This window comes from Heterodontus francisci, chromosome 27 (assembly GCF_036365525.1).
Source record: "Heterodontus francisci isolate sHetFra1 chromosome 27, sHetFra1.hap1, whole genome shotgun sequence".
Taxonomy (NCBI): Eukaryota; Metazoa; Chordata; class Chondrichthyes; order Heterodontiformes; family Heterodontidae; genus Heterodontus; species Heterodontus francisci.
Window position 1 is genome coordinate 30961971 of NC_090397.1, and position 27950 is coordinate 30989920.

Sequence of the window (27950 nt, forward strand, 5' to 3'; positions counted from 1 at the left end):
ATTCACTCAGCAGGTCTGGCAGCATCTGTGGAAAGAGAAGCAGAGTTAACGTTTCGGGTCAGTGACCCTTCTTCGGAACTCATATTATGCCCACCTGTCTCCAAATTTGACTGGACATCGTCCTTAATGCATATCAATTAATTTCACTTGTACCACAAAATACAAAGTGATTACTTTAGCAACCAGTGAGAAACACTTTTATTCACATTTAACTTGCAAGTGACCAAAAAAAATTGAGATATACAAAAGATATACAATTTAATAGTACTGAAATTAGCATTAAATATTACAAGTTTATTTCTTCATTAATCACTCATTTGATGAAATGACAAACAGGAAGCAGCATATTTTTTCAACACATTAGAACATATCAAATACAAAATTAACATCTTGCCAATTATGTTTCACGTATTAATCATTATTTGCAAGAAGAAATGCTTCCTCACATTAGTCCTGAACTTTTACAGTTTACGCTTTCATTCCCATTGTACTGCAGTAGTAGTTTAACTTTTCAATTCCACTTAGTTCTTTCATGTCCTTGAGATCCAATATTATTTACTTCTTTATAAAGTTGAAGATTCAGAGTTTTCTTGCTGTTCCCCTCAACTTGTCCTCTAACCTTTTCTGCACTACTTCCAGGGCTTTGATGCTTTCCTTCCACTTGACAAACACAGCACTCAAGGTACAATTAACATCTCAAGCATGACAATGTTAGGTTCATAATCTAAAATTTGGCATTATGACTTAGCATTGCTGGCTTTCTTTGATTGCTACTCTGGACATGTTAAGTGTTGAATCAACTGATATGTACCTCATTGAATATGGATTATTTCGTGGATGATGCACTACATTAAAATTCACCATTGACCCTGATAATCAGTTGATCTCCTATAGTAATTTTCATAGGGGGGAGGTTTCAGATATTTAATGCCGCTGCAGCCAAAAATTATGGTGCTGTAATATTGCAAATCTACTCAGTAGAAATATATACCCGACAGGTACTGACATAGACCTTACAGATATATTTATTTGTAATGAGAACAGAAAGTGCCAGAAATACCCAGCAGGTCTAGCAGCGTCTGTGTAGAGAGAAACAGAGTTAACATTTCAGGTCTGTGACCCTTCATGAGAACAAGCAAAAGTTAGAAATGTAACAGTCTTTGAGGAAGTGAAAGGTGGGGGGGTGGGCAGCACGGGGCGGCAGCAAGAAGAACAAATGGGAAGGTCTGTGATAGGACTGGAGGGGGAGGGGGGGCGCAGGGGCAGTGAGGGGGGAGAAGAGGTCAAATGACAGATGTAATAGAACAGAATGCAAATGCAGTGGTCAATGGCTAAATAGCTGTAGTGAAAGACAGAGAGAGTGCTAATGGCAGAATAATGAACAGCTCTGTACGAAAGCAGAAACGTGAAAAACAAGTTTAAGACTAGCACATGGTTAAAAAAATAAAATTAAAAATATAATGAAAAATAGTTGGGCTCATGGTATGAAATTATTAAACTCAATATTGAGTCCAGAAGGCTGTAGAGTGCCTAATCGGAAGATGAGGTACTGTTCCTTGAGCTTGCGTTGAGGTTCACTGGAACACTGCAGCAAGCAGAGGACAGAAATGTGAGCCTGAGACCAGGGTGGTGAATTAAAATGGCAAGCAACCCAAAGGTCGGGATCCAGCATGCAGACTGAGCAGAGGTGCTCTGCAAAGCAGTCATCCAATCTTCATTTGTACAGGAGACCGCATTGTGAGCGGTGAATACAGTATACTAAATTGAAAGAAGTACAAGTAAATTGCTGCTTCACCTGAAAGGAGTGTTTGGGGCCTGGGATAGTGAGAAGAGAGGAGGTAAAAGGGCAGGTATTACACCTCCTGCAATTGCATGGGAAGGCGCCGTGGGAAGGGGACAAGGTGTCAGGGGTGATGGAGGAGTGGAAAAGGGTGTATCAGAGGGAATGGTCCCTTCGGAATGCTGATAGGGGAGAGGAAAATTTGTTTGGTGATGGCATCACGCTGGAGGTGGTGGAAATGGCGGAGAATGATCCTTTGAATGTGGAAGCTGGTGGGGTAGAAAGTGAGGACAAGGAGAACCCTGTCGCGGTTCTGGGAGGGAGGGGAAGGGGTGAGGGCAGAAGTGCGGGAAATGGGTTGAACAAGATCTCGGGCCTGGTCAACCACAGCGCAGGGGAATCCTCGGTTGAGGAAAAAGGAAGACATATCAGAAGTGCTGTTTTGGAAGGTTGCATCATCAGAATAGATGTGTCAGTAATGGTGAAACTGGGAGAATGCAATGGAATCCTTACAGGAGGCAGGGTGTAAGGAAGTGTAGTCAAGGTAGTGTGGGAGTTGGTGAGCTTATAATAAATATTAGTGAACAGCCTATCCCCAAAGATGGAGACAGAGAAGTCGAGGAAGGAAAGGGAAGTGTAGGAGATGGACCAGGTGAAGGTGAGGGAAGGGTGGAAATTAAAAGCAAAGTTGATGACATTTTCCAGTTCGGGGCAAGAGCAAGAAATGGCACCAATACAATCATCACTGTCCTGGAAAAAAAAAAGAGTTGGGGAAAGGGGCCCCGAGTAGGACTGGAACAAGGAACGTTCAACATAGCCCACAAAAAGACAGGCATAACTAGGATCCATATGGGTATCCGTAGCAACACTTTTATTTGGAGGAAGTGAGTGGAGCTGAAGAAATTGTTCAATGTGAGAACAAGTTCAACCAGGCGGAGGTGGATGGGACAAAAACAAGAAATGCTGGAATCACTCAGCAGGTCTAGCAGCATCTGTGGAAAGAGAAGCAGAGTTAACGTTTCGGGTCAGTGACCCCTCTTCGGTGGATGGGGACTGGTTGGGCCTCTATGCAAGGAAAAAGCGGAGAACCCTCAGATTGTCCTGGTAGAGGAGGGAGGTGGAGAGAGATTGGACGTCCATAGTGAAGAGGTGGCGGTTAGGGCCCAGAAACTGGAAATTGTCGATATGATGTGGGGCGTCAGAAGAGTCACAGCTGTAGGTGAGAAGAGACTGGACCGGGGAGAAAAAAATAGAATCAAGATAGGGAAGAAATAAGTTCATTGGGGCAGGAAAAGGCTGAAATGATGGGTCTACTGGGACAGTCCTGTTTGTGGATTTTGGGAAGGAGATAGATGCAGGCTGTTCGGTGTTGCGAGACTATGAAGTGGGAAGTTATAGAGGGAAAATCTCCAGAGATGAGATGAGGTCAGTGACGTTCTGGAGATGGTGGCTTGACGTTCGGCGGTGGGGTCAGGAAGAAGTGTCTGAGAGTTGGTGCTCAGCTTCCGCAAGGTAGAGGTCAGTCAGCCAGACAACAGCAGCACCACCCATGTCAACGGATTTGATCACAATATCAGGGTTAGACCCGAGAGAACGGAGTGCAGCAAGTTCCGATAGAGAGAGGTTAGAATGGGGGGGCAGAGAAATTAAGATGGCCGATGCCACACCTACAGTTTTCAATGAAAGTTTTATTTACCATGTGCTAGTCTTAAACCTGTTTTTCATGTTTTTGCTTTCCGACAGAGCTGTTCATCATTCTGCAATTAGCACTCTCCCTGGACTCATGCTGTCTTTCACAATTATTTAGCACTCCATATGCATTCTGTCCACTATATCTCTGTCACTTAATCTCTCCCGCTCCGTCCTATCACAGACCTTCCCATTTGTTCTTCTTTCCCCGCACCCCCACTTTCACTTGCATTTCTAACTTTTACCAGTTCTGATGACGGGGCACAGACCCGAAACGTTAACTCTGTTTCTCTCTACACAGATGCTGCCAGACCTGCTGAGTATTTCTGACACTTTCTATTCTCATTTCAGAGTGCCAGCATCCACAGTATTTTGCTCTTATTTAAGCAAGTAATAGTGTATGTTCTAACCGTCTCCAAAACCTCCCCTTCTCAATTACTTACTCCTTTGTTGTTTTACCTCCCACACTGAATTTGAACTCTTAAGATGGAACAACTTGCAGTTACATAGCACCTCAACAGTTTTAATTAGTGATTTGATGGTTTTTATTTGTTGCTGATTTTGGAAGTTTTCCTATCTGTGTAGTGAATATTAAAAGCTTCTGGGAAAATTGAGCCAAGCAGCAGGTTCAACTCAACAGTGGTTACTTGAACCAATGAATATTCTTGCCTTAACATACCTTGTGAACAGTAACATTATGGATGTATATTAGATCAAAACTTATAAATGAGAGGGTCTTCAACAACAAACTCCAGTAAGGACCAATCCCAGCAATTCATGTGAAAGCAATTTAAATTGATTTACAAAAGCAAATTATAGACGATGCAGGAAATTTGAAACAAAAACAGTAAAGGTTGGAAATACTCAGTAGGTCAGGCAGCATCCGTGGAGAGAAAAGCAGATTAATGTTGCAGGTCAATGACCTTTGATAAGAACTGGCAAAGGTTAGAAATATAATAGGTTTTGAACAAGTGAAGGGGGGCCTGGAAAGAACAAAAGTGAAGGTCTGTAATAGGGTGGAGGGCAGGAGACATTAAATGACAAAAGGCTTCATGGTACAAAGCCAAGTAAGGAAACAAAAGACATGTTTGGATGAGGTGGAGATGACAGTACAGCAGCTGTCAGAACAAAAAAAAAGAGGGTGTATGATGCATGTCAGGTGAACTCATCAAATGAGAACCAGACCATATAAAATAAGTTGAGTGGGAAGGTGAAGAGCCAAAAAAGACTGGCAAAGAGAAAATATGAAAATAGAATGGCAGTCAACATAAAAAGGAACCCAAAGATCTTCTACCAGCAAGTAAATAGTAAGCAGGTAGTAAGAGCAGCTGTGGGACCTATTAAGGACAGAGAGGGTAGTATATGCTTAGAGGCACAGGGCAAGGCTAACATACTTAATGAGTTCTTTGTATCAGTGTTCACTAAGGAAATGGAGGCTGACAAAACATCAGCAGAAGCAGAGCGAGTAGAGGCAATGGATAGGATAAAAATTGAGGGGGGAGGTACTAAAAGGGCTGGCTATGCTTCAGGTAGATAAGTCAATTTGTCCGGATGCCTTCCATCCCAGGTTGTTAAAGGAAGTTGAGATGGAGACAGCGGAAGGGCTTACCATAATTTTTCAATCTTCCCTGGATACGGGGGAGGTGCTAGAGGATTGGAGTGGCAAATATGACACCCTTAGTCAAAAAGGGTGTAAGGACAGTCTGGCACTACAGGCCAATTGGTTTACCAGTAGCGGGTAAGATTTTAGAAACAATAATGAGGGAAAATATCAATTGACACTTAGAGCAGTTCAAGTTAATTAAGGATAGCCAACATGGAGAGTTGTAAAAGGCAGATCATGCTTGATTAAGCTAATTGGATTTTTTGATGAAGTAGTAGAGAAGGTTGATGAAAGGAATGCAGTACATATTGTTTATATGGATTAAGAATGCATTTGATAAGGTACCACATAATAAGCTGGTAAACAAAATTAAAGTTCATGGAATAGGAGGGCCAGTGCCCAACTGAATAAAAAATTAGCTTAAGGACAAAAAACAGCAAGTCGTAGTAAATGGTTGCTTTTCAGACTGGAGGATGGTAGACAGTGATGTTCCCAAGGGTCAGTGCTGGGACCACTGCTTTTTCTGCTGTATATAAATTACTTGGATCTTGCGATACAGAGTAGAATTTCAAAATTTGCTGACGATACCAAACTTGGAGATGCGGCAAACAGCGAGGCTCATAATGTCCTGCAACAGGACTTAGAGTAGCAGAATGGGTGGAGAAGTGGCAGATGGAATTTAATACTGACAAGATTGAGGTGATGTATTTTGGCAGAAGGAATAGGGAGGGGAAATGTATACTTAATGACAGTTCTAAGCATATGGAGGAACACAGGGACCTGGGGGTACATGTGCAAAGATCTTTGAAGGTGGCTGGACATATTGAGAGAGTGATTAGTAAAGCAAATGGGATCGTGGGCTTCATAAATAGAGGCATTGAGTTCTGGTCACCACACCTCAGGAAGGATGCAGGGTCATTGAGAAAGAACATAGGAAATTGAAGCAAGAGTAGACTATTAAGCCCCTCGTGCCTGCTCCACCATTCAACTAGATCATGGCTGATCTTCTACCTCAATGCCATTTTCCCGCACTATCCCCTTATCCCTTGATATCTTTAATATCTAGAAATCTATCAATCGCTGTCTTGAACATACTCAATATGACTGAGCCTCCACCACCCTCTTGGGTTGAGAATTCCAAAGATTCACCACCCTGAATAAAGAAATTCCTTCTCCTCTCAGTCCTCTTATTCTGAGACTGTGTCCCCTGGCTCGAGACTGGCCCAGCCAGGAGAAACATCCTTCCTGCATCTACCCCGTTGAGCCATGTACGAATTTTGTATGTTTCAATGAGATCACCTCTCCTTTTAAAGTCCAGACAATACAGGCCCAGTCTCCTCAATCTCTCCTCATAGGACAATCCCGCCATCCCAGGAATCAGTCTGGTGAACCTTCATTGCATTCCCTCTATGGCAAGTATATCCTTCTTTAGGTAAGGAGACCAAAACTGTACACAATATTCCAGGTGCAGTCTCACCAAATCTCTATACAGTGGCAACAAGACACCTTTACTCCTGTACTCAAACTCAAATCCTCTTGCAATAAAGGCCAACATACCATTTGCCTTCCTAATTGCTTGCTGCGCCTGTGTTAGCTTTCAGTAACTTATGAGCAAGGACACCCAGGTATATTTGGACATCAACACTTCTCAATCTCTCATCATTTCACAGAAACACAGAATAATACAGTGCAGAAGAGGCCCTTCGGCCCATCGAGTCTGCACCGATGCATTAAAGTCACCTGACCTGTCTACCTAATCCCATTTGCCAGCACTTGGCCCATAACCTTGAATGTTATAACGTGCCAAGTGCTCATCCAGGTACTTTTTAAAGGATGTGAGGCAACCCGCCTCTACCACCCTCCCAGGCAGTGCATTCCAGACCATCACCACCCTCTGGGTAAAAAAGTTCTTCCTCCAATCCCCCTTAAACCTCCTTCCCCTCACCTTAAAGTTGTGTCCCCTCGTAACTGACCCTTCAACTAAGGGGAACAGCTGCTCCCTATCCACCGTGTCCATGCCCCTCATAATCTTGTACACCTCGATCAGGTCACCCCTCAGTCTTCTCTGCTCCAGCGAAAACAACCCAAGCCTATTCAACCTCTCTTCATAGCTTAAATGTTCCATCCCAGGCAACATCCTGGTGAATCGCTTCTGCACCCCCTCCAGTGCAATCACATCCTTCCTATAATGTGGCGACCAGAATTGCACACAGTACTCTAGCTGTGGTCTTACCAAGTTCTATACAACTCCAACATGACCTCCCTGCTTTTGTAATCTATGCCTCGATAGATAAAGACAAGTGTCCCATATGTCTTTTTCACCACCCTATTAACCTGCCCTTCTGCCTTCAGAGATCTATGGACAAACACGCCACGATCCCTTTGTTCCTCAGAACTTCCCAGTGTCAGGCCATTCACTGAATACTTCCGTGTCACATTACTCCTTCCAAAGTGCATCAGCTCACACTTTTCAGGGTTAAATTCCATCTGCCACTTTTCTGCCCATTTGACCATCCCGGCTATATCTTCCTGTAACCCAAGACACTCAACCTCACTGTTAACCACTCGGTCGATCTTTGTGTCATCCGCGAACTTACTGATCCTACCCCCACATAGTTATCTATGTCGTTTATATAAATGACAAACAATAGGGGACCCAGCACAGATCCCTGTGGTACGCCATTGAACACTGGCTTTCTGTCACTAAAACAGCCGTCTGTCATCACTCTCTGTCTCCTGCAGCTAAGCCAATTTTGAATCCAACTTATCAAGTTACCCTGTATCCCATGTGCATTTGCTTTCTTGATAAGTCTCCCATGTGGGATCTTGTCAAAAGCTTTGCTGAAATCCATGTAAACTACATCAACTGCACTACCCTCACCTACACACCTGGTCACATGCTCAAAAAATTCAATCAAATTTGTTAGGCATGACCTCCCTCTGACAAAGCCATGCTGACTATTCCTAATCAAATTTTGCCTCTCCAAGTGGAGATAGATTCTCTCCTTCAGAATTTTCTCCAATAGTTTCCCTACCACTGACGTGAGACTCACTGGTCTGTAGTTCCCTGGCTTATCTCTACAACCTTTCTTAAATAGTGGGACCACATCAGCTATTTTCCAGTCCTCTGGCACCTCCCCCATGGCCAGAGAGGGATTAAAAATTTGGGTCAGAGCTTCTGAAATCTCCACCTTCACCTCCCACAGCATCCTGGGACACTTTTAAGCCTGCCAAAACCTCCAATACCTTGTCACTCCCTATGACAATTTGCTCAAGAACCTCACAGTGTCTCACTGAGTTCCATATCTACATCCCCATTCTCTTGGGTGAAGACAGATATGAAGTATTCATTCAACACCCTACCAATGTCCTCTGGCTCCACCCACAGATTCCCCCCTTGGTCCCTAATGGGTCCTACTCTTTCCCTGGTTATCCTCTTCCCATTGATATACTTATAGAATATCTTGGGATTTTTTTATTTATTTAATTAAATTTATTTAGAGATACAGCACTGAAACAGGCCCTTCGGTCCACCGAGTCTGTGCCGACCATCAACCACCCATTTATACTAATCCTACATTAATCCCATATTCCTACCACATCCCCTCAATTCCTCTACCACCTACCTACACTGGGGGCAATTTACAATGGCCAATTTACCTATCAACCTGCAAGTCTTTGGCTGTGGGAGGAAACCGGAGCACCTGACGGAAACCCACGATGTCACAGGGAGAACTTGCAAATTCCGCGCAGGCAGTACCCAGAATCGAACCCGGGTCACTGGAGCTGTGAGGCTGCAGTGCTAACCACTGCGCCACTGTTCCCTACTTTTACCAGCTGGAGCTTTTTCATATCCCCTATTTGCTCTCCTAAATGCTTTCTTAAGCTCCACCCTACACTTTCTGTACTCCACTAATGCTTCCGTTGATTTGCTCTCCTTGTATTTGCTAAAAGCTTCTCTTTTCCTTCTCATCGTACCAAGAAATTAAGAAATACTCTGGATTTCTGTTTTTCCTATCATAGTGGATAACTTCACAGGGGTGCAGAAGAGATTTACCAGAATGATTCCAGGAATGGAGGATTTTAGTTACAAGGTTAGGTTGGAAAAACTGGGGTTGTTCGCCTTTAAACAAAGGAGATTGAGGGGAGATTCAATACAAGTGTAAAAGATTATGACAAGTTTAGATAAGTCAGACAGACAAGGAAAAATTCTTCCCATTAAAAAATAGTACAAGGACGAGGGCACAGATTGAAAGCTGTGGACAAAAGATGCAGGGGGAATGTGAGAAAGCACTTCTTTTTTTTTTTACACAGCAGGTGGTAATGACCTGGAACTCTCTGCCCACAAGAGCGGTGGAAGCAGAGATGATCAATGACTTCAACAGGAAGTTGGATGGCCACTTGAGAGAAACAGACTTGCAGGGCTATAGAGATCAAGTCGAGGAATGGGACTGACAGCTGCATGGATAGCTGGCATGGACACGATGGGCCCTAAATGACTCCATGACAAAATAAAGGGATTAAGAAACACGGGCAGATTGGGAGGGGGAAACCAGCAAAAAAGGAAAATAAAATGGAGCAGAGGTTATCACCTAAAATTGCTGAACTCAATGTTGAGACTGTAAAGTGCCCAGTCAAAAGATGAGGTACTGCTCATCAAGCTTGCATCGAAATTCATTGGGACAATGTACTTTGTGTTTAGACAACTTTTATACTACCATCTACACCTCATCCTGTTTCCCGAAAAAACAAAAAGTGTTGGAAATACTCAGCAGGTCTGGCAGTATCTGTGGAGAGAGGCAGAGCTAACGTTTCAGTTCTGTGACCTTTCTTCATTATTTCAGATTTCCAGCATCTGCAGTATTTTGCTTTTATTTGTTTCCTTACGTGGCTTTGTACCAGGAAACCTTTTGCCATCTAACGTCTCCTGCCCTCCACCCTATTACAGACCTTCCTTTTTATTCTTCTTTCCCCCCGCCCCCTCCCTTTTCACTTGCTCAAAACCTATTACATTTCTCACCTTTGCCAGTTCTTATCAAAGGTCTGTAACGTTAACTCGGTTTTTCTCTCCAGGGATGCTGCCTGATCCGAGAAGCATTTCCAGCATTCTCTATTTTAATTTATTTACACTCTTCCCCTCCCCCATCCAGCAATAATTCAAAATGTGTTGAACAACGTATTGTCACAAAAAATAAGTAGTCAAAAATATTGGAGCTTATGCTTGTGGAAAAAGCGGGCCAAAGGCTTGCACCTTATTAAATAGCACGCATTCCCCACCCCCACAGCACTGTGTTTTGGCAAATGTGGGTGAGTACTGCCGCAGTATCTCCACACTGCCAGTCCCTTACCATCCAGAAGCAGTTCCTTTACCGAATCCCGCACCGAAATGGTTCCACTTCCTTCCATATTGGAAGACGTCAACGCTAGCGCGCGGCCTACTGATCTGGAGACGCGCACAACTGTAGAACTCAGCAGAATCACACGAAGAAACGGTTAATTGGTCGGGGGAGGGGGGAGAGGTGGAATTGCTCGCGGCACCAACAACCAATCACAAATAGGTTCGGGGGCGTCTCACTGCACCGACAGCCAATCACAGGGGGTCTCTGGAGGCTCGCAGCACCGACAGCCAATCACAGGTGACTGGGCGAAGAGTGAGGCGGCAGGCAGCTCAGCAGAACCAGGTGGAGGCCGTAGGTCAAAAGTGAGAGGTGAAGGCCGTGTTGCGTGCTGTTAGGTTTGTGAGTTCACAGGGTGGTGGAGAAACGAGGGTTATAGTCATTGATAGCAGATAGTTTTTATTCCCTCCTCCAAGTCGTTTTACCCAGAGGTGATCGTGTGTGGTTCGGTACGAGGAATTTCCATGAACGGTGAATACTTGCCCGCCCGATCTTGGCAACGAAGATGCCTGGTCGATTTGTTTCAGCCTGGTCACGTTGTAAAGATTTGTGCTCCCATGGTACGATATTCGAAGTGAGTGCTACAGCCCCAACAACTGTGACATGGCAACAGTGCTTCATCATTTTGTGCATTTTTTGGTTTGCTTAATGTACTTAAGAGCCTCTCTGCCATTATCCTCTTAGGTTGGCATTTAGATCACTCGTCAGAAAATATGACTGTGAACTGTGTTTTACCCCAATGATCATTGCTTCAGCTTTCCTGAGATCCGGCAAGGCCAGAGACAGTGAATTCACAACAAACTATGGTAACGTATATTTTTGACTTGCATTTATTTTACTTGTGGCCAATGTTATGAAAGCAAATGTTTCCTCTCCAAAATTTTAAAACAGCTTTTCTTTCGATTTGCGTCTTGCTGAATATGCCTTCTGTCAAAAGAACGGTGTTTGATTTTCAGTACTGAATACAATACAGTATTTACCTTAAAATTAAAAAGTTTTAAAAGGAGCAGGAAACATTTACAGGGTTTTTTTAAGCTATAGCTATTTCCGTCATAAAGATTACACATTAATGTTGTTTCTACATTGTTTGTGGATGAGAATAGGACTTGAACTACAGCCTCTGGTATTTACTCACGTTATCACTTTTAAAAACGTTTTGAGATTAAAGTGACATAGTTCTTGCTTCTCAAACCATTTTTCCCTGTTAATTGCATTTTTAATTGCTCCCTATCCCGCATTCGATCTGAAGCATTTATTTATCAAGAAAATATGAGCCCAAATCAGGCAATTTGGCCTATAATTTAGATACTTTATACATGAAATCGTGTGACATTGATCACAAGTCGTGGGAGTCAGTTGCCAGCATTCGCCAGAGCTGGCGGGCAGCCATAAAGACAGGGCTAAATTGTGGCGAGTCGAAGAGACTTAGTAGTTGGCAGGAAAAAAGACAGAGGCGCAAGGGGAGAGCCAACTGTGCAACAGCCCCAACAAACAAATTTCTCTGCAGCACCTGTGGAAGAGCCTGTCACTCCAGAATTGGCCTTTATAGCCACTCCAGGCGCTGCTTCACAAACCACTGACCACCTCCAGGCGCGTATCCATTGTCTCTCGAGATAAGGAGGCCCAAAAGAAAATGACTATTACGTTATCATAGGTGCCTGTTTTGGATGAGAAAGTTAAATCAAGGCCCTACCTCAAGCCACTATTTGCTGAAGAGCATGAGAGTTCTCCTGGTGTCCTGGCTGACATTTTTCCTTCAGCCAACAGTACTAAATTAGATTGCCTTGGCATTTATCTCATTTGTTGTTTGGTAGTTCTTGTTGTGGACATTGGTTGCAGCAATTGTCTGCATCAAAACATTGATGACTTTTGAAAGTATTTCATTGATTGTAAAGCACCTTAAGATATCCTAAGGACGTGAAAGGAGTGAAATAAAAGCAATTCTTTCTCAATAGGCCAACTGGAATCTGCTGGCTTGGTGGCAGAGGAGTGTAGATCCTCATGTTCAGCTTGTATGATACGAGCTACTTCATCCAAAAGGTTTATATACTTATATTTAAATATAAAAACAGAAAGTGCTGGAAATACTCAGCAGGTCAGGCAGCATCTGTGGAGAGAGAAACAGAGTTAACGTTTCAGGTCTGTGACCAGCACTTTCTGATTTTATTTCAGATTTCCAGCATCTGCAGTATTTTGCTTCTATATTACATTTAAATACGTTTACTATGCCAGTGGTTCACTGCAGCTACGGTCATTTATACTTAGGAGTGCAGCTGACAGAGGAAGAACATGAATGTTTAGTTTAGTTTAGAGATACAGCACTGAAATAGGCCCTTCGGCCCACTGAGTCTGTGCCGACCATCAACCACCCATTTATACTAATCCTACACTAATCCCATATCCCTACTACATCCCCACCTGTCCCTATATTTCCCTACCACCTACCTATACTAGGGGCAATTTATAATGGCCAATTAACCTATCAACCTGCAAGTCTTTGGCATGTGGGAGGAAACCGGAGCACCCAGAGGAAACCCACGCAGACACAGGGAGAACTTGCAAACTCCACACAGGCAGTACCCGGAATTGAACCCGTGTCGCTGGAGCTGTGAGGCTGCGGTGCTAACCACTGTGCCGCCCAAATGTGAAAGTTCTTCATCTACTTTGTGCCTAATGACACATAGAATCATGAGGCAAGCCACATCTTTCACCACTTTACATCCAGCAGATCCTGCTCTAGGTTGTTTCTGTACAAAGTCTCTTTTTATGTGGACAGGCCATTATCCTGATTCCTATCAGGAGAAAAGGCTAGAAAACTCTACTGTGACAAGTCATGCACTTTATTTTGACAGTTGATCATCCACTGGTTGTGCAGTTTGCTGCTAATCATGCACAGGATCTAGCTGATGCTGCTTGTATAGTTTCTCCATTTGCAGATGGTGTTGACTTGAACTGTGGTTGTCCGCAAAGGTAAGATAAACTTAAGAGTAATCATTCTGCTTCTGTAAGCGTTGGAAGTTACATTGTTGATAGAAACATAGGAACTGGAGTAGGCCGTTTAGCCCCTGAGCCTGTTCTGCCATTCGGTGAGAACATGGCTGCGACCTAACTGCATATACCCGCCTTTTCTCCATATCCCTTAAGACCTTTAACAAAACGCCATCATCTCAGATTGAAAATTAACAATGAATGTAGCGTCAGTTACATACGAACATACGAATTAGGAGCAGGAGTAGGCCAAGCGGCCCTTCAAGCCTGCTCTGCCATTCAATAAGTTCATGGTTGAACTGATTACTCCACATTTCAACCTACCCCCAATAACCTTCCACCCACTTGCTTATCAAGAATCTATCTACCTCTGCCTTAAAAATATTCCAAGACTTTGCTTCCACTGCCTTTTGAGGAGAGAATTCCAAAGACCCACGACCCTCTGAGAGAAAAAATTTCTCCTCATCTCTGTCTTAAATGGGCCACCCCTTATTTTTAAACAGTGACCCCTGGTTCTAAATTCTCCCACAAGGGGAAGCATCCTTTCCACATCCACCCTGTCAAGATCCCTCAGGATCTTATAGGTTTCAATCAAGTCACCTCTTACTCTTCTAAATTCCAGTGGATACAAGTCTAGCCTGTCCAATCTTTCCCTGTAAGACAGCCCGCCCATTCCAGGTATTAGTCTAGTAAACCTTCTCTGTACTGCCTCCAACACATTTCTATTTCTTTTTCTTTTGGCCTCCTTATCTCAAGAGACAATGGGTAAGCGCCTGGAGGCGGTCAGTGGTGTGTGGAGCAGCGCCTGGAGTGGCTATAAAGGCCAATTCAAGAGTGACAAGCTCTTCCACAGGTGCTGCAGAAAAATTTGTTTGTCGGGGCTGTTACACAGTTGGCTCTCCCCTTGCGCTTTTGTCTTTTTTACTGCCAACTGCTAAGTCTCTTCGACTCGCCACACTTTAGCCCCGCCTTTATGGCTGCCCGCCAGCTCTGGCGAACGCTGGCAACTGACTCCCACGACTTGTGATCAATGTCACAGGACTTCATGTAGCGTTTGCAGACGTCTTTGAAGCGGAGACATGGACGGCCGGTGGGTCTGATACCAGTGGCGAGCTCGCTGTACAATGTGTCTTTGGGGATCCTGCCATCTTCCATGCGGCTCACATGGCCAAGCCATCTCAAGCGCCGCTGACTCAGTAGTGTGTATAAGCTGGGGATGTTGGCCACCTCGAGGACTTCTGCGTTGGAGATACGGTCCTGCCACCTGATGCCAAGTATTCTCCGGAGGCAGCGAAAATGGAATGAATTGAGACGTCGCTCTTGGCTGACTATCACCAGTACGTTGTCCAGGCCTCGCTGCCATAGAGCAAGGTACTGAGGACACAGGCTTGATACACTCGGACTTTTGTGTTCCGTGTCAGTGCGCCATTTTCCCACACTCTCTTGGCCAGTCTGGACATAGCAGTGGAAGCCTTTCCCATGTGCTTGTTGATTTCTGCATCTAGAGACAGGTTACTGGTGATAGTTGAGCCTAGGTAGGTGAACTCTTGAACCACCTCCAGAGCGTGGTCGCCAATATTGATGGATGGAGCATTTCTGACGTCCTGCCCCATGATGTTCGTTTTCTTGAGGCTGATGGTTAGGCCAAATTCATTGCAGGCAGCCGCAAACCTGTCGATGAGACTCTGCAGGCACTCTTCAGTGTGAGATGTTAAAGCAGCATCGTCAGCAAAGAGGAGTTCCCTGATTAGGACTTTCCGTACTTTGGACTTCGCTCTTAGACTGGCAAGGTTGAACAACCTGCCCCCTGATCTTGTGTGGAGGAAAATGTCTTCTTCAGAAGACTTGAACGCATGTGAGAGCAGCAGGGAGAAGAAAATCCCAAAGACTGTGGGTGCGAGAACACAGCCCTGTTTCACGCCACTCAGGATAGGAAAGGGGTCTGATGAGGTGCCGCCATGTTGAATTGTGCCTTTCATATTGTCACGGAATGAGGTGATGATACTTAGTAGCTTTGGTGGACATTAATCTTTTCTAGTAGTCTGAAGAGACCACGTCTGCTGACTAGGTCAAAGGCTTTGGTGAGATCAATGAAAGCAATGTAGAGGGGCATCTGTTGGTTGCGGCATTTCTCCTGTATCTAACGAAGGGAGAACAGCATGTCAACGGTCGATCTCTCTGCACGAAAGCCACGCTGTGCCTCAGGGTAGACGCGCTCGGCCAGCTTCTGGAGCTTGTTTAGAGCCACTCGAGCAAAGACTTTCCCCACTATGCTGAGCAGGGAGATTCCACGGTAGTTGTTGCAGTCACCGCGGTCACCTTTGTTTTTATCGAGGGTGATGATATTGGCATCGCGCATGTCCTGAGGTACTGCTCCCTCATCCCAGCACAGGCAAAGCAGTTCATGTAGTGCTGAGAGTATAGCAGGCTTGGCACTCTTGATTATTTCAGGGGTAATGCTGTCCTTCCCAGGGTTTTTCCGCTGGCTAGAGAATCAATGGCATCACTGAGTTCCGATTTTGTTGGCTGTATGTCCAGCTCATCCATGACTGGTAGAGGCTGGGCTGCATTGAGGGCGGTCTCAGTGACAGCATTCTCCCTGGAGTACAGTTCTAGGTAGTGCTCAACCCAGCGGTCCATTTGTTTGCGTTGGTCAGTGATTATGTCCCCTGATTTAGATTTGAGGGGGGCGATCTTCTTGATGGTTGGCCCAAAAGCTCTCTTAATGCCATCATACATTCCTCTGATGTTTCCGGTGTCTGAGGCTAGCTGAATATGACTGCATAGGTGTTGCCAGTCGTCATTTGCGCAGCGCCTGGCTGTTCTTTGTGCAGTGCTTCTGGCTGCTTTAAGTGCCACGGATGTTAACTCGCTGGGGGCTTTCTTGTAGTTCAACAGTGCAGTGCGCTTAGCGGCTATGACAGGTTCCAGCTCTTCATTATGAGATTGAAACCAGTCTGCATTTCTCTTCGCACGTTTGCCGTAGGTGGTCAAAGCTGACTCATGGATGGCGTCTCTGATGTGGGCCCACTTGGTCTCAGCATCCCCTGTGGGAGTGTTTTGAAGGGCTGTTACAAGTGAATTTAGAAATTTTTGTAACAGCTGTGGATGAGAAATTCTGCTCGTGTTGATGCGCGGGTGGCCCTTCTGCTTGGAGTGATGCAACTTCTTTAGTCTGAGTCTAACCTTGCTGCACACCAGGGAGTGGTCGGTGTCGCAGTCCGCACTCTGGAAGCTGCGTGTGATTTGAACACTGTTTAAGGAGGCTCACCTTGTGATGATGAGGTCTAGCTGGTGCCAACGACGCGATCTTGGGTGCCTCCATGAAACCTGGTGACAGGGTTTAGTGTGAAAGAATGAGTTGGTGATGCAGAGGTTATGATAGGTACACAACTCAAGCAGTCTCTGCCCATTCTCATTCATCCTTCCAACGCCATAGCGCCCAAGGCAGGAGGGCCATGAGTCATGGTCGGCCCCAACCCTGGCATTAAAGTCCCCCAGCAGGAACAGGTGTTCGGTGTTGGGGATGCTGCTAATGATGTTATGGAGTTCCTCGTAGAACTGGTCTTTAGCTTCAGGTGGGGAGCAGAGTGTTCGAGCATAGATGCTGAGTAGGTGTACTGGACCAGAGGTGGTGAGCAGTCGGATGGACAGTATGCGTTCCGAGCCATTTGAGGGAGGCTCTATCATGCTGAGCAAGGAGTTTCTGATGGCGAAGCCCATTCCATGCTGTCTTAGTTCTTCAGGATCCCTGCCGTGCCAGAAGATGATGTAGTCTTGCTCTGTTAGAGATCCACTCGCGGGGAGGCGTGTCTCCTGAAGTGCTGCAATGTCTACATTGAGTCTACTGAGCTTGTTGTTAATGATGGCGGTCTTCCGAGAATCGTTGATTTGTGTAAGGTCTTCCGACAGGCCAGGACACATAGTTCTGACGTTCCAGCTTGCAAAGCGAAGGGCTGGTACCTTCTTTCCTTTTTTCATGTTGTTTGGTGCGGTGTTGCAGTCCACCTTTCGGGCAGTGACCCTGAGCTCCAAGCACCCATTGAAGCAGGTGGACTGTGGCTGGACAGAACCTTATTGACCGGGGGCTGCCCGGTTTGAGGCGGGCGGTAGCTGTCCAGTGAGGTGCGATGACCTCTCCCACCGACAAAGGCAAAGGCACTGCCTCCAACGCATTTACATCCTTCATTAAATAAGGAGGCCAGTACTGTACACAGTACTCCAGATGTGGTTTCACCAATGCCCTGTATAGCTGAAGCATAACCTCCCTACTTTTGTCTTCATTTCCCCTCGCGATAAACAATAACATTCTATTAGCTTTCCTAATTTCGTGCTGTATCTGCATGCTAACCTTTTGCGATTCATGCAGTAGGACAACCAGATCCCTCTGCATCTCTGAGCTCTATAATCTCTCACCATTTAGATAATATGCTTTTTTATTCTTCCTGCCAAAGTGGACAATTTCACACTTTCCCCGATTATACTCCATTTGCCAAGTCTTTGTCCACTCACTTAACCTATCTATATCCCTTTGTAGCACCCTTATGTCCTCTTCACATGTTACTTTCCTCCCTATCTTTGTGTCACCAGCAAATTTAGCAACCATACCTTCAGTCCCTTCATCTTAGTCATTTATATAAATTGTAAAAAGTTGAGGCCCCAGCACAGATCCCTGTGACACACCACTCGTTACATCTTGCCAACCATAAAATGACCCATTTATGCCTACTCTCTGTTTCCTGTTAGCTAGTCAATCTTCTATCCATACCAATATGTTACACCCTATACCATGAGCTTTTATTTTCTGCAATAACCTTTGATGTAGCACCAATCAAATGCCTTCTGGAAATCTAAGTACAGTACATCCACCAGTTTCCCTTTATTACTGCATATGTAACTCCCTCAAAGAACTCCTATAAATTGGTTCAACATGATTTCCCTTTCACAAAACCATGTTCACTCTGCCTAATTATCTTGAAATTTTCTAAATGCCCTGCTATAACGTCTTTAATAATAACTTCTAATATTTTCCGTAAGACAGATGTTAAGCTAACTGGCCTGTAGTTTCCTGCTTTCTGTCTCCCTCCCTTTTTGAATAAAGGAGTTACATTCGCTATTTTCCAATCTAACGGAACCTTCCCCGAATCTAGGGAATTTTGGAAAATTAGAACTAACACATCAACTATCTCACTAGCCACTTCTTTTAACACCCTAGGATGAAGTCCATCACGACCTGGGGACCTGTCAGCCCGCAGCTTCAACAATTTGTTCAATACCACTTTCCTGATGATTGTAATTTTCTTGCTTTCCTCCCTCACTTCCATTTCCTGACTTACAGCTAATACTGGGATGTTACTGTTTGTGGAAGAGAATTCAAAACTTCTACTGCCCTTTGTGTGTAGAAGTGTTTACTCCTGAAAGGTCTGACTTGAATTTTTAGACAATGACCACTAGTCCTAGACTTCCCAACCAGCAGAAATAGTTTCTATTTACTCACCCTATCTGTTTCCCTTAACATCTTGAAATTTCATTCAAATCATCCCTTAGCCTTCTAAATTCTAGGAATGCAACCCTCGTTTGTGTAATCTGTTCCGGTTATGTAACTCTTGGAGTCCAGCTATCATTTTGGTAAATCTACACTGCACCCCCTCCAAGGCCAATATATCCTTCCTAAGGTATAGTGCCCAGAACTTTTCATAGTATTTCAGGTGTGGCCTAACCAGTACTTTGTATAGCTGAAGCACAACTTCTACCCCATTATATTCTAGTGCTTAGATATAAAGGCCAGCATTCCATTAGCCTTTTTGATTATTTTCTGTACCTGTTCATGACATTTTAATGATCTATATACCTGGTCTCCATAAGTCTCTTTGGCCCTTCAGTGTTTCTAACTTTTAATCATCTAGAAAGTACTCTCTTCTATTATTTTTAGGTCCAAAGTGGATGACCTCACATTTGCCTACTTTGAAATAAACTTGCCACAGTTTTACTCATTCAATATCTTTTTGTAATTTTATGCTTCCATCTACATGTCTTGCATTGCCACCTATCTTTGAGTCATTGGCAAACCTGGATATGTGGCTTTCTATCCCATCATCTAAGCCGTTAATAATTACAGTGAATAGTTGAAGCCCCAAAACAGATCCTTGCGGGACACCATGACTCGCAGTCTGCCAAGTAGAGTATCTGCCCATTATCCCTACTGTCTCCTGCCATTCATTCTGTTTCCTACCAGGTCAATAATTTGCCTTCAATTTTAGTCACCTGTTCAAAAAATTCTGTTGGGTTCACCAGGCATGCCTACGCTTGACAAATCCATGCTGGCTGTCTCTGATCAGCTGAAAAATTTTAAGGTGTTCAGTCACTTTTTCCTTAATTATAGACTTTAGTAATTTCTCAACAACAGAGTTTAGGCTAACTGGTCTATAATTCCCTGGTTTCCCTCTGTCACCTTGCTTAAATAGCAGAGTGACATGCAATTTTCCAACTAAAGGAACGGTTCCAAAATTGAGGGAACTTTGGAAGATTATAGTTAGGGCATCTGCAATGTTCTGACCTACTTCTTTTAAAACCCTGGGTCGTAAACCATCTAGCCATGGTGGGTTTCACTCTTTAGTGCCATTATTTTCTGCATTACTGTTATTTTGTTTAGGTTAATTTTGGTGAGTCCCTATCCCTCATTCAATGTTAGTTTCCTTAGGATGTCTGGCATGCTACCCTGTTCCTCTACTGTAAATACAAAGTAATTATTCAGCATGTCCACCATTTCCTTATTTTCATTGACAATATCACTGTTAACAGTTTTCATGGGGGCTACATTGTTCCTGGCCACCTTCTTTTCCTCAACAGAATTGTAAAAAATGTTTCTCTTGATTTTAAAACTTTACAAGTTTCTTTTCATCCCTTTTTAATAGCTCTTAATATTTGTTTTATTACCCTTTGCTGTTCTTTGTATCTCGTTCGCTCACCAGGATCTGTGCCCTTTTTTGCATTTTGTATGCTTCTTTTAGTTTTATGTTGTCTTTTACCTCTTCACAACGTCTTTGCACTTTGCTTCCTATTGTATTTGGTACAAGTGTGTAAAATCTGCTGCTTTGCTTAAATTTTTGTCTATTTAGCTGCATTTTAAAAAATCAAATTTATGAGCCACATCTACCAACTTTTCAGTTAATTTGTTAGATTGCTAATGTTGTAGGACCCACAACATATATTTCAATATTCTTGCAGGTGGGCAATGGCAGAAGGATATGGTGCTTGCCTAATAAATAAACCAGAACTAGTTCAGGACATGGTGCGTCAGGTCAGGAATCAAGTGGAATGTCCTAATTTTTCCGTCTCCATTAAGATAAGGTAAATACTATAGTCATGCAAATACAATAAAACATCAGCTTTCAAATTACATGATTATTTTACAGATATATACTTGGATGATGTTGGACTGCTCGAGGACAGCTAGGATTGATATAAATTTGATCTTTTACAGGGAGACCTTCATTTAACATTCTTTATTCACAGCATGAAACCATATTACCAAAGTACAGTTGTAGCAGTATCTTCCCCATATAAGAAATAGGAATTTAAGTTGCCAGAAAGCAAATTTTCCTATGAACTCTGCAGAACATAGTTCCTTTGCCTTACACATTCATCATTAAAATGTTCTTTGTTAAAATTTCAAACTTTTTTAGTTTGCAGCCACCATCATTATACCGTGATGGTGAAATGTTGGGGGTGGGGGGTGTTATTTTGCTTGTTAATTATATTCTAAACATAATTGCCCTTCTCAATTTAACTCTGTCGTACAAATTGTTCATAACTCTGTTATAATTCATCAGAAGGTGGTTGGCAATACAAAAAGCAGCCGGCACAGCAAAAAAGTCTTCAAAGATTTCCAAAATGTAAAGAGAAGAAGAAGTCAAACAACCTCAAGAATTTTTAAAAAGTGTATAATGGAAGTACAAGGGAAAAGGAGGATTCAGACAAGGGGAAATTTTTAAGTGTAATGAGAAAAGTCAAGGCTATAGACAGATTGTGTCAGGAAGGGACAGAGTTCAATAACAGTAATAGAGTGACTAAGACCAAATTCGCGAAAAATAGTAAAAAGTTAAAATTAAAGGCACTACGTCTGAATGCACAAAGCATTCGTAACAAGATAGACAAATTAATGGCGCAAATAGAGATAAATGAATTTGATCTAGTAGTCATTACTGAGACATGGTTAAAGGGTGACCAAGGTTGGCAACTAAATATTGCAGGGAACTTGATTTTTGGAAAAGTAGGTTGGCTAGCCCTGATAAAGAATGAGATAAAGGTGGTTCGGAGAAGAGATCTTAACCCAGAAAATCAGCAAATAGAATCAGTATGGGTGGAGCTAAGAAATAACAAAGGACAGAAAACACTGTTAGTAGTAGTTTATAGACCCCTCAATTATTCGTTGTGGACAGATTATAACTTGGGAAATTAAAGGAGAATATAACAAAAAAAACATCTTTAAAAATTACGAAGGTATGAGAGGTGAGGTTGGCTGAGGTAGATTGGAAAATTATATTAAAAGATATGACAGTAGATAAGCAATGGCAAACATTTTAAATATAAATTGTAATTCTCAATGAATATTAATTCCTTTGAGAAATAAAAACTTCACTGGAAACGTGGTACAACCATGGCTAAATACAGAACTTGGGGATAGTAATAGATTAACAAAAGGTTTACAATGTTGCGAGGTTTTAAAAATCAACCAAGGGTGACCAAGTAATTGATGAAGAGGGAGAGAATAGAATATGAGGGTAAACTACCAAGAAATATAAAAAATAGATTGTCAAAGTTTCTCCAAGTATGTAAATAGGAAGAGTTTTTTTTTCAATTTGTTCCTGGGATGTGGGCATCACTGGCAAGGCCAGAATTTATTGCCTATTTCTAATTGGCCTTGAGAAGGTTGTGCTGAGCCGCCTTCTTGAACCGCTGCAGTCTGTGTGGTACACCCACAGTGCTGTGAGGTGGATGTTCCAGGATTTTGACCCAGCAACAATGAAGAAATGGCAATATATTTCCAATTCAGGATGATGTGTGACTTGGAGGGGAATTTGCAGGTGGTCGTGTTTCAGTGCACCTGCTGCCCTTGTTGAGGGCCAGCAGCCTTAGCCGCACCTGCACTAGAGGTGGCCATTGCTGAGGCTGCATCTGCAAGCAGAGGGCGCTTCAATGGCTGAGGCACCCGCAAAGTGTGGTAAGTAAGTGGTAAGCTGGAAGACAAAGGGGCTAGACAGGCAGGCCCTGGCGATTGGGGTGGGGGTGGGCATGGGGTACAAGCAACGCTGTTGCTGCAGGGGTAGGGGGGCCCTCCATGGACCATAGAGTTCCTAAAGAGATGGGTCCCCTCGCCCCCCCGGAGCCCGCTGGGAGGACGTCCCTCCCCACGCAGCAGCTGCACCCCCCCCCCCCCCCCCAACCCGACACGAGCAAAATACCTACGGAGGTAGGGTGGCCCTTATTTGCCACTCAAGTCGCTCAGTTGGCTCCTGGCAGGTGGCCGATCTGCCACCTTCTCCACCACTGGCAAAATGGCATGACGGCAGGAAGCTGTCAGGCACCCTTTTCCTGCCACCTGTGCCTTCCCGCGCCATTTTGCCAGTCTGCCCAGCCCATCGCTAAAGGCCTGGTAAAATTCCGGCCCACAGCCATCTTTCTTTGTGCTAGGTATAACTCCAGCCAGTGGAGATTTTCCATCTGATTCCCATTGACTTCAATTTTATGACAGCTCCTTGATATCACGCAGGGTCAAATTCTGCCTTCATGTCAAGAGTAACTCGCAGCTCACCTGTTTCGTAAATGTTGGTTTTCCGGGGGATTTAGGTGTGCTCATACATAAGTCACAGAAAGTTAGCAAGCAGTTGGGAAAGCAAATGGTATATTTGTCTTTAATACAAGGAGTTGGAGTATAACAGTAAGTCTTGCTACAATTAGGTAGTTCTTTGGTTAGACCACACCTGGAGTACTGTGTACAGTATTGGTCTCCTTACCTTCGAGGGCGTGTAACGAAGGTTCGTTAGATTGATTCCTGAGATGAGAGGGCTGCCTTATGAGGAGAGACTGTGTAGAATGGGCCTGTATTCTCTGGAGTTCAGAAGGATGAAAGGTGATCCCATTGAAATGTATAAAATTCTTTGATGGCTTAACTGGGTCTAGACCTGGAGAGATGTTTAAGGGACAGGGGTCATAGCCTTTAGATCAGGGGTCGGCCACTTTCAACTGAGATAAAGAGAAATTGCTGCATTCAGATGGTTGTGAATCTTTGTAATTCTCTACTCCATATTCAAGACTGAGATTGATAGATTTTTGGGCACTAAGGGAATCAAGAAATATGGGAATAGGACAGGAAAGTGGTGTTGATGTAGAAGTTCAGCCTTATTGAATGATCTTATTGAATGGCGGAGCAGGCTCAAGGGGCCATATGGCCTTCTCCTGCTACTATTTCTTATGTCCTTAAGGATATTCGATAGATGACCATTCAGTCTTAGTAGAACAGTTTCAACAATAAGAGGACAAACCAGACAAATTTGATCCTAACTTGTCTAGCATGAGCTAGTCACTGAACAGTGATCAGTAGCAACAACCTTTTGCAGGGTTTTCATCCCTCTGAAAGTTGCTGAAACTTTGTGTTTGTAACCCCATCTGGTTAACAACAGCTAACTTAGCCTACATGTGGGATCGAAGTTGAAATTTTCCTCCCGTGTGGTTCAGTTCTGTATTACCCATTGAACTTAGCAACTGAGTCATCAATCGAGCCTAAATATTATTCTTGCAGTCTCATTTTAATTTTAATTTGTTTAATTATCTGCTTACTCGAAGTGTTCTTAACAAAATAAAACAGCATCTGTGTTTTATTTAAATTCCTGAATTGGTGGATTTTAATACATTCAAGCAAAAATCAATTGAATTGATTAGAATAGACTGTATCAAGAATCATAGCAACATACAGGACAGTGAGAAGCCATTCGGCCCATCATGCATTTGCTGGCTCTTTGAAAAGCAGTTGTGCTTAGTACCATGCCCCCACTTTTTGTCCATAACCCTGTAAGTTCCTCATCCTCAAGTACCTATCCAACTCCCTTTTAAGTTATTTATGGAATCAGGGCCCACCACCTTTTCATGTAGAGCATTCCAGATTCCGACGACACTGAGTGAAAAAATATCTCTTGCTCCCTCAACTAGATCTTTGCCAATGATTTTAAATCTATAGCCTCTAGGTATTGACTCATTTGCCAGAAGGATTTTTTTTTTATCTACTCTACCTCTCATCATCTTAACCTTTGTTGTTCTAAGGAGAACAGTCCTAACTTTTTCAACCTCTCCTCATAACGGAAATCCCTCATCCCTGGCAACATCTTGGTAAATCACCTCTGTACTATATATAGCAAAAATCTATATTTTGACAATCTGTCGGCCCACTAATGGTTTTGTTAATTCCCTTCGTCCCATCCCATCCCTGCCACTCAACATTTTCTTTCCAAATGCTTATTTATAACTTTTTACGTAGTTCCAAAGGCTAAGAATCTTTCAGTTGACTAGTGTGCCAGCCTTTAGAGTCAAATTAAAGTTAACAATCAAAATAGAAAAGGGAAATAGGGAATGAGAAAAGAAGAAAAAAAGGAATTAAATGATGGACACTATTTAAGTGCTAAATTTGTTTAAGTTCTATTTTAAAAATTTAGGTATTTTATAATTTAAGGCTGTTACTACAGTAATGAATGCATTCCTAACATTTGGATAGCATTTTTAAAGTTATATTGAAGTTTATTTCAACACCACAGGCACAAAAGATGAAAACTAGTTAGCCCAATGCCTAATTTCTCTGGACTACTGGCATTTAAGAGCTAAAGGCTAACTCAATATTTAGGTATCAACTGGTTTGCTTATCAATACATTGACAAATTGTCAGATATACATCTGATCTAGTTATATCTGATGCAAGCCTTGTCTAGTAGATTAATTTCTTGTCCATTGTTTGTATGTATTGTCTGGCAATCAGTTTGGCCTAATGTTGGCCTACTGTATTAATAAGGAAACTACCAAAACTCATTGCTTCTAAAAACATCCTATTTAAGTAAACTGTACTGCCAGCAGAGGTGTTTTCTTCAAAATGTGAGAAGCTAATTGAATGTGTTTCTCAGCCACTTCATTTTGTACATAACATTTTACTACAACACAGTGGCACTGGGCGGCGCAGTGGTTAGCACCGCAGCCTCACAGCTCCAGCGACCCAGGTTCGGTTCTGGGTACTGCCTGTGGGTTTCCGCCAGGTGCTCTGGTTTCCTCCCACAGCCAAAGACTTGCAGGTTGATGGGTAAATTAGCCATTGTAAATTGCCCCTAGTGTAGGTAGGTGGTGGGGATGTGGTAAGGAATACGGGATTAATGTAGGATTAGTATAAATGGGTGGTTGTTGGTCGGCACAGACTTGGTGGGCCGAAGGGCCTGTTACAGTGCTGTATCTCTCTATAAACTATTGTTTCAATCGTAATTGTTCTGATATTACTTGCAGAATACACAAAGACCTAGCAAAAACTGTTGATCTTTGTCGGAAGGTTGAGGCAGCTGGAATCTCTTGGATTACTGTTCATGGCAGAGCAACAGAGGAGCGACATCAACCAGTGCACTATGATGCAATCAAGATTATTAAAGAAAATTTGAATATACCAGTAGTAGCAAATGGAGATGTAAGGAGTAATAAAGATATTGATTTTGTGCATCAGCTGACAGGAATTGATGGTAAGGAATCTTTAGATTTAACAATTATAGCATAAGCACTGCCTGAATAAATATATCTCTATTGATGGGCTACTTATTTTCCATCTCAAAAAGCTATTGGAAAATTTACAGCAGCCATTTTGCATGAAGAATTTTAATAACCGAGCTCTTTTAATGCAATATTTGTTACTTGAATTGGTAGCTCTTATATATTTCCTCTGCTCCACTGGAAGCAGTAGTGGGGTTTGAATTTTAATGTTCTTTGCCCATCTTTCAGTCAATATTAACCTGTACCCCAAAACAGTTAGGTTTTGTCATATTTTTTTTTCTCTTGGAGTTTTCTTTCATTCTATCTCTCCTTACATGAAGACATAAACTTGCTGCAGTATACCTCCACAGGAACTAGTTCTCCTCCAGTCCCTTACCCAAGCAATTGTATATGTATGAACCTTGATGGGGAGCATTGGCAAGCAAGTCATTTTCAGGAGCATCATAGCTGAGTTCCTGTTTGCCACCAACATCCATATGTGCACTTGCAGCAACTATCACTGAATGGCAATTAGGAGTGGGAATCTTGATAGTTTTTCTTTCTTCTTGCTAAACCAGTTACATTGAGGGAAATTGTAGTATTCCTAATGCCACCCAGCCAAGATTAGCTAACTCCCCACAGTCTGGGGATTGAACTTCAACCTTTCTGTCCATGTATGGCTCTACTACTTACACTGAATGCACTGAGCCATTGAGGAATGCTTTCGCGTGTTTTTGACCAAATTTATCAATGTATTCACCTCACCAGACACTTGAGTTCTGTTTGAGGGTTAGTTCATTTTTCACTTAAACATTTCTGTTCAAGGATGTTCTTTTTTTAAATGAAGATTCACAATTAGAAAAATACAGAAATGTTTTTGTAATATAGTATAAACATAGGGCTACTTAAAAATGGCTTATTTTATTATCTAATTCCTTTGTGACTTTGAAAGTTTTACTATTTTCACCTTTGGTACAGAATCTTTCATGGGCATCATGCCCATTCCAAAATGTATTTTTTGGCCTAAATGTCTTTTTTTCTTTCAATCTAAATATAGCTATGGACAATGAATGAGAGATTTGAAAAATTATTTTTCTTTGTGAAGGAAATATTTTGTTACAACGTGTTTTAATATTTCTGTAAATCAGGTCTCCTTACACCAATTAATGTCTGATTTTGGAAGTTTTTTTATAGACAGGTGATCTTTTGCTTATAGATATCCTTAAAAATAATCTTCCCAAAATGCGAATTAGTGTTTGTCGAACTAAATACTGTTCTTTCCTCAGTATACACGCACTGTTTTAGGCAAGGAAGAAACCTGCCAATGGAAAATGTGTTTCCATTTGGTAGTCCAAATGCAGTTTGAGTTTATTTTCTTAACTCACACATCCTGATTGACATGTTGTTATTCCATCATCATCACTGTGTTACTACACTGAAATCCCCTACCAAAAACCCTTGTTGGAACACCCTCACCATAAGGACTGCAGCAGTTCGAGGAGAAGGCCCAGCATCATCTCTGGACAACTAGGATTGTCTTAATTGAATCATGTAGCACTGAATTGGGACATTCAGCCCTTCTTGCCTATGCTGGCTCTTTGGTAGTGTTATCCAGTCAGTCACACTTCCCTGCTTTTTCCCCTTAGCCCTGTAATTGTTTTCCGTTAAAGTATTTAGCCAAATCTGTATTGATTGTTATTATTGAATTGGCTTCCATCACCGT

General features: G+C 42.9%; 2 protein-coding genes across 2 annotated transcripts in view; one reads left to right on the top strand and one right to left on the bottom strand.

Annotated features, from left to right (window-relative positions):
• The window catches only part of cog5 (component of oligomeric golgi complex 5), a 204208-nt gene extending 193644 nt beyond the window's left edge, over positions 1-10564 (bottom strand). The window contains exon 1 of the mRNA XM_068059080.1: positions 10421-10564. Within this exon, the coding sequence (XP_067915181.1) occupies positions 10421-10478 (58 nt within the window). The 5' untranslated portion in view covers positions 10479-10564. The remainder of the gene's footprint in view (positions 1-10420) is intronic.
• Positions 10565-10732: 168 nt separating this feature from the next.
• dus4l (dihydrouridine synthase 4-like (S. cerevisiae)) overlaps positions 10733-27950 on the top strand; it is a 107501-nt gene continuing 90283 nt past the window's right edge. Inside the window, exons 1-5 of the mRNA XM_068059646.1 lie at positions 10733-11042; positions 11153-11274; positions 13321-13438; positions 20684-20806; positions 25994-26220. Of these exons, the coding sequence (XP_067915747.1) occupies positions 10933-11042; positions 11153-11274; positions 13321-13438; positions 20684-20806; positions 25994-26220 (700 nt within the window). The 5' untranslated portion in view covers positions 10733-10932. The remainder of the gene's footprint in view (positions 11043-11152; positions 11275-13320; positions 13439-20683; positions 20807-25993; positions 26221-27950) is intronic.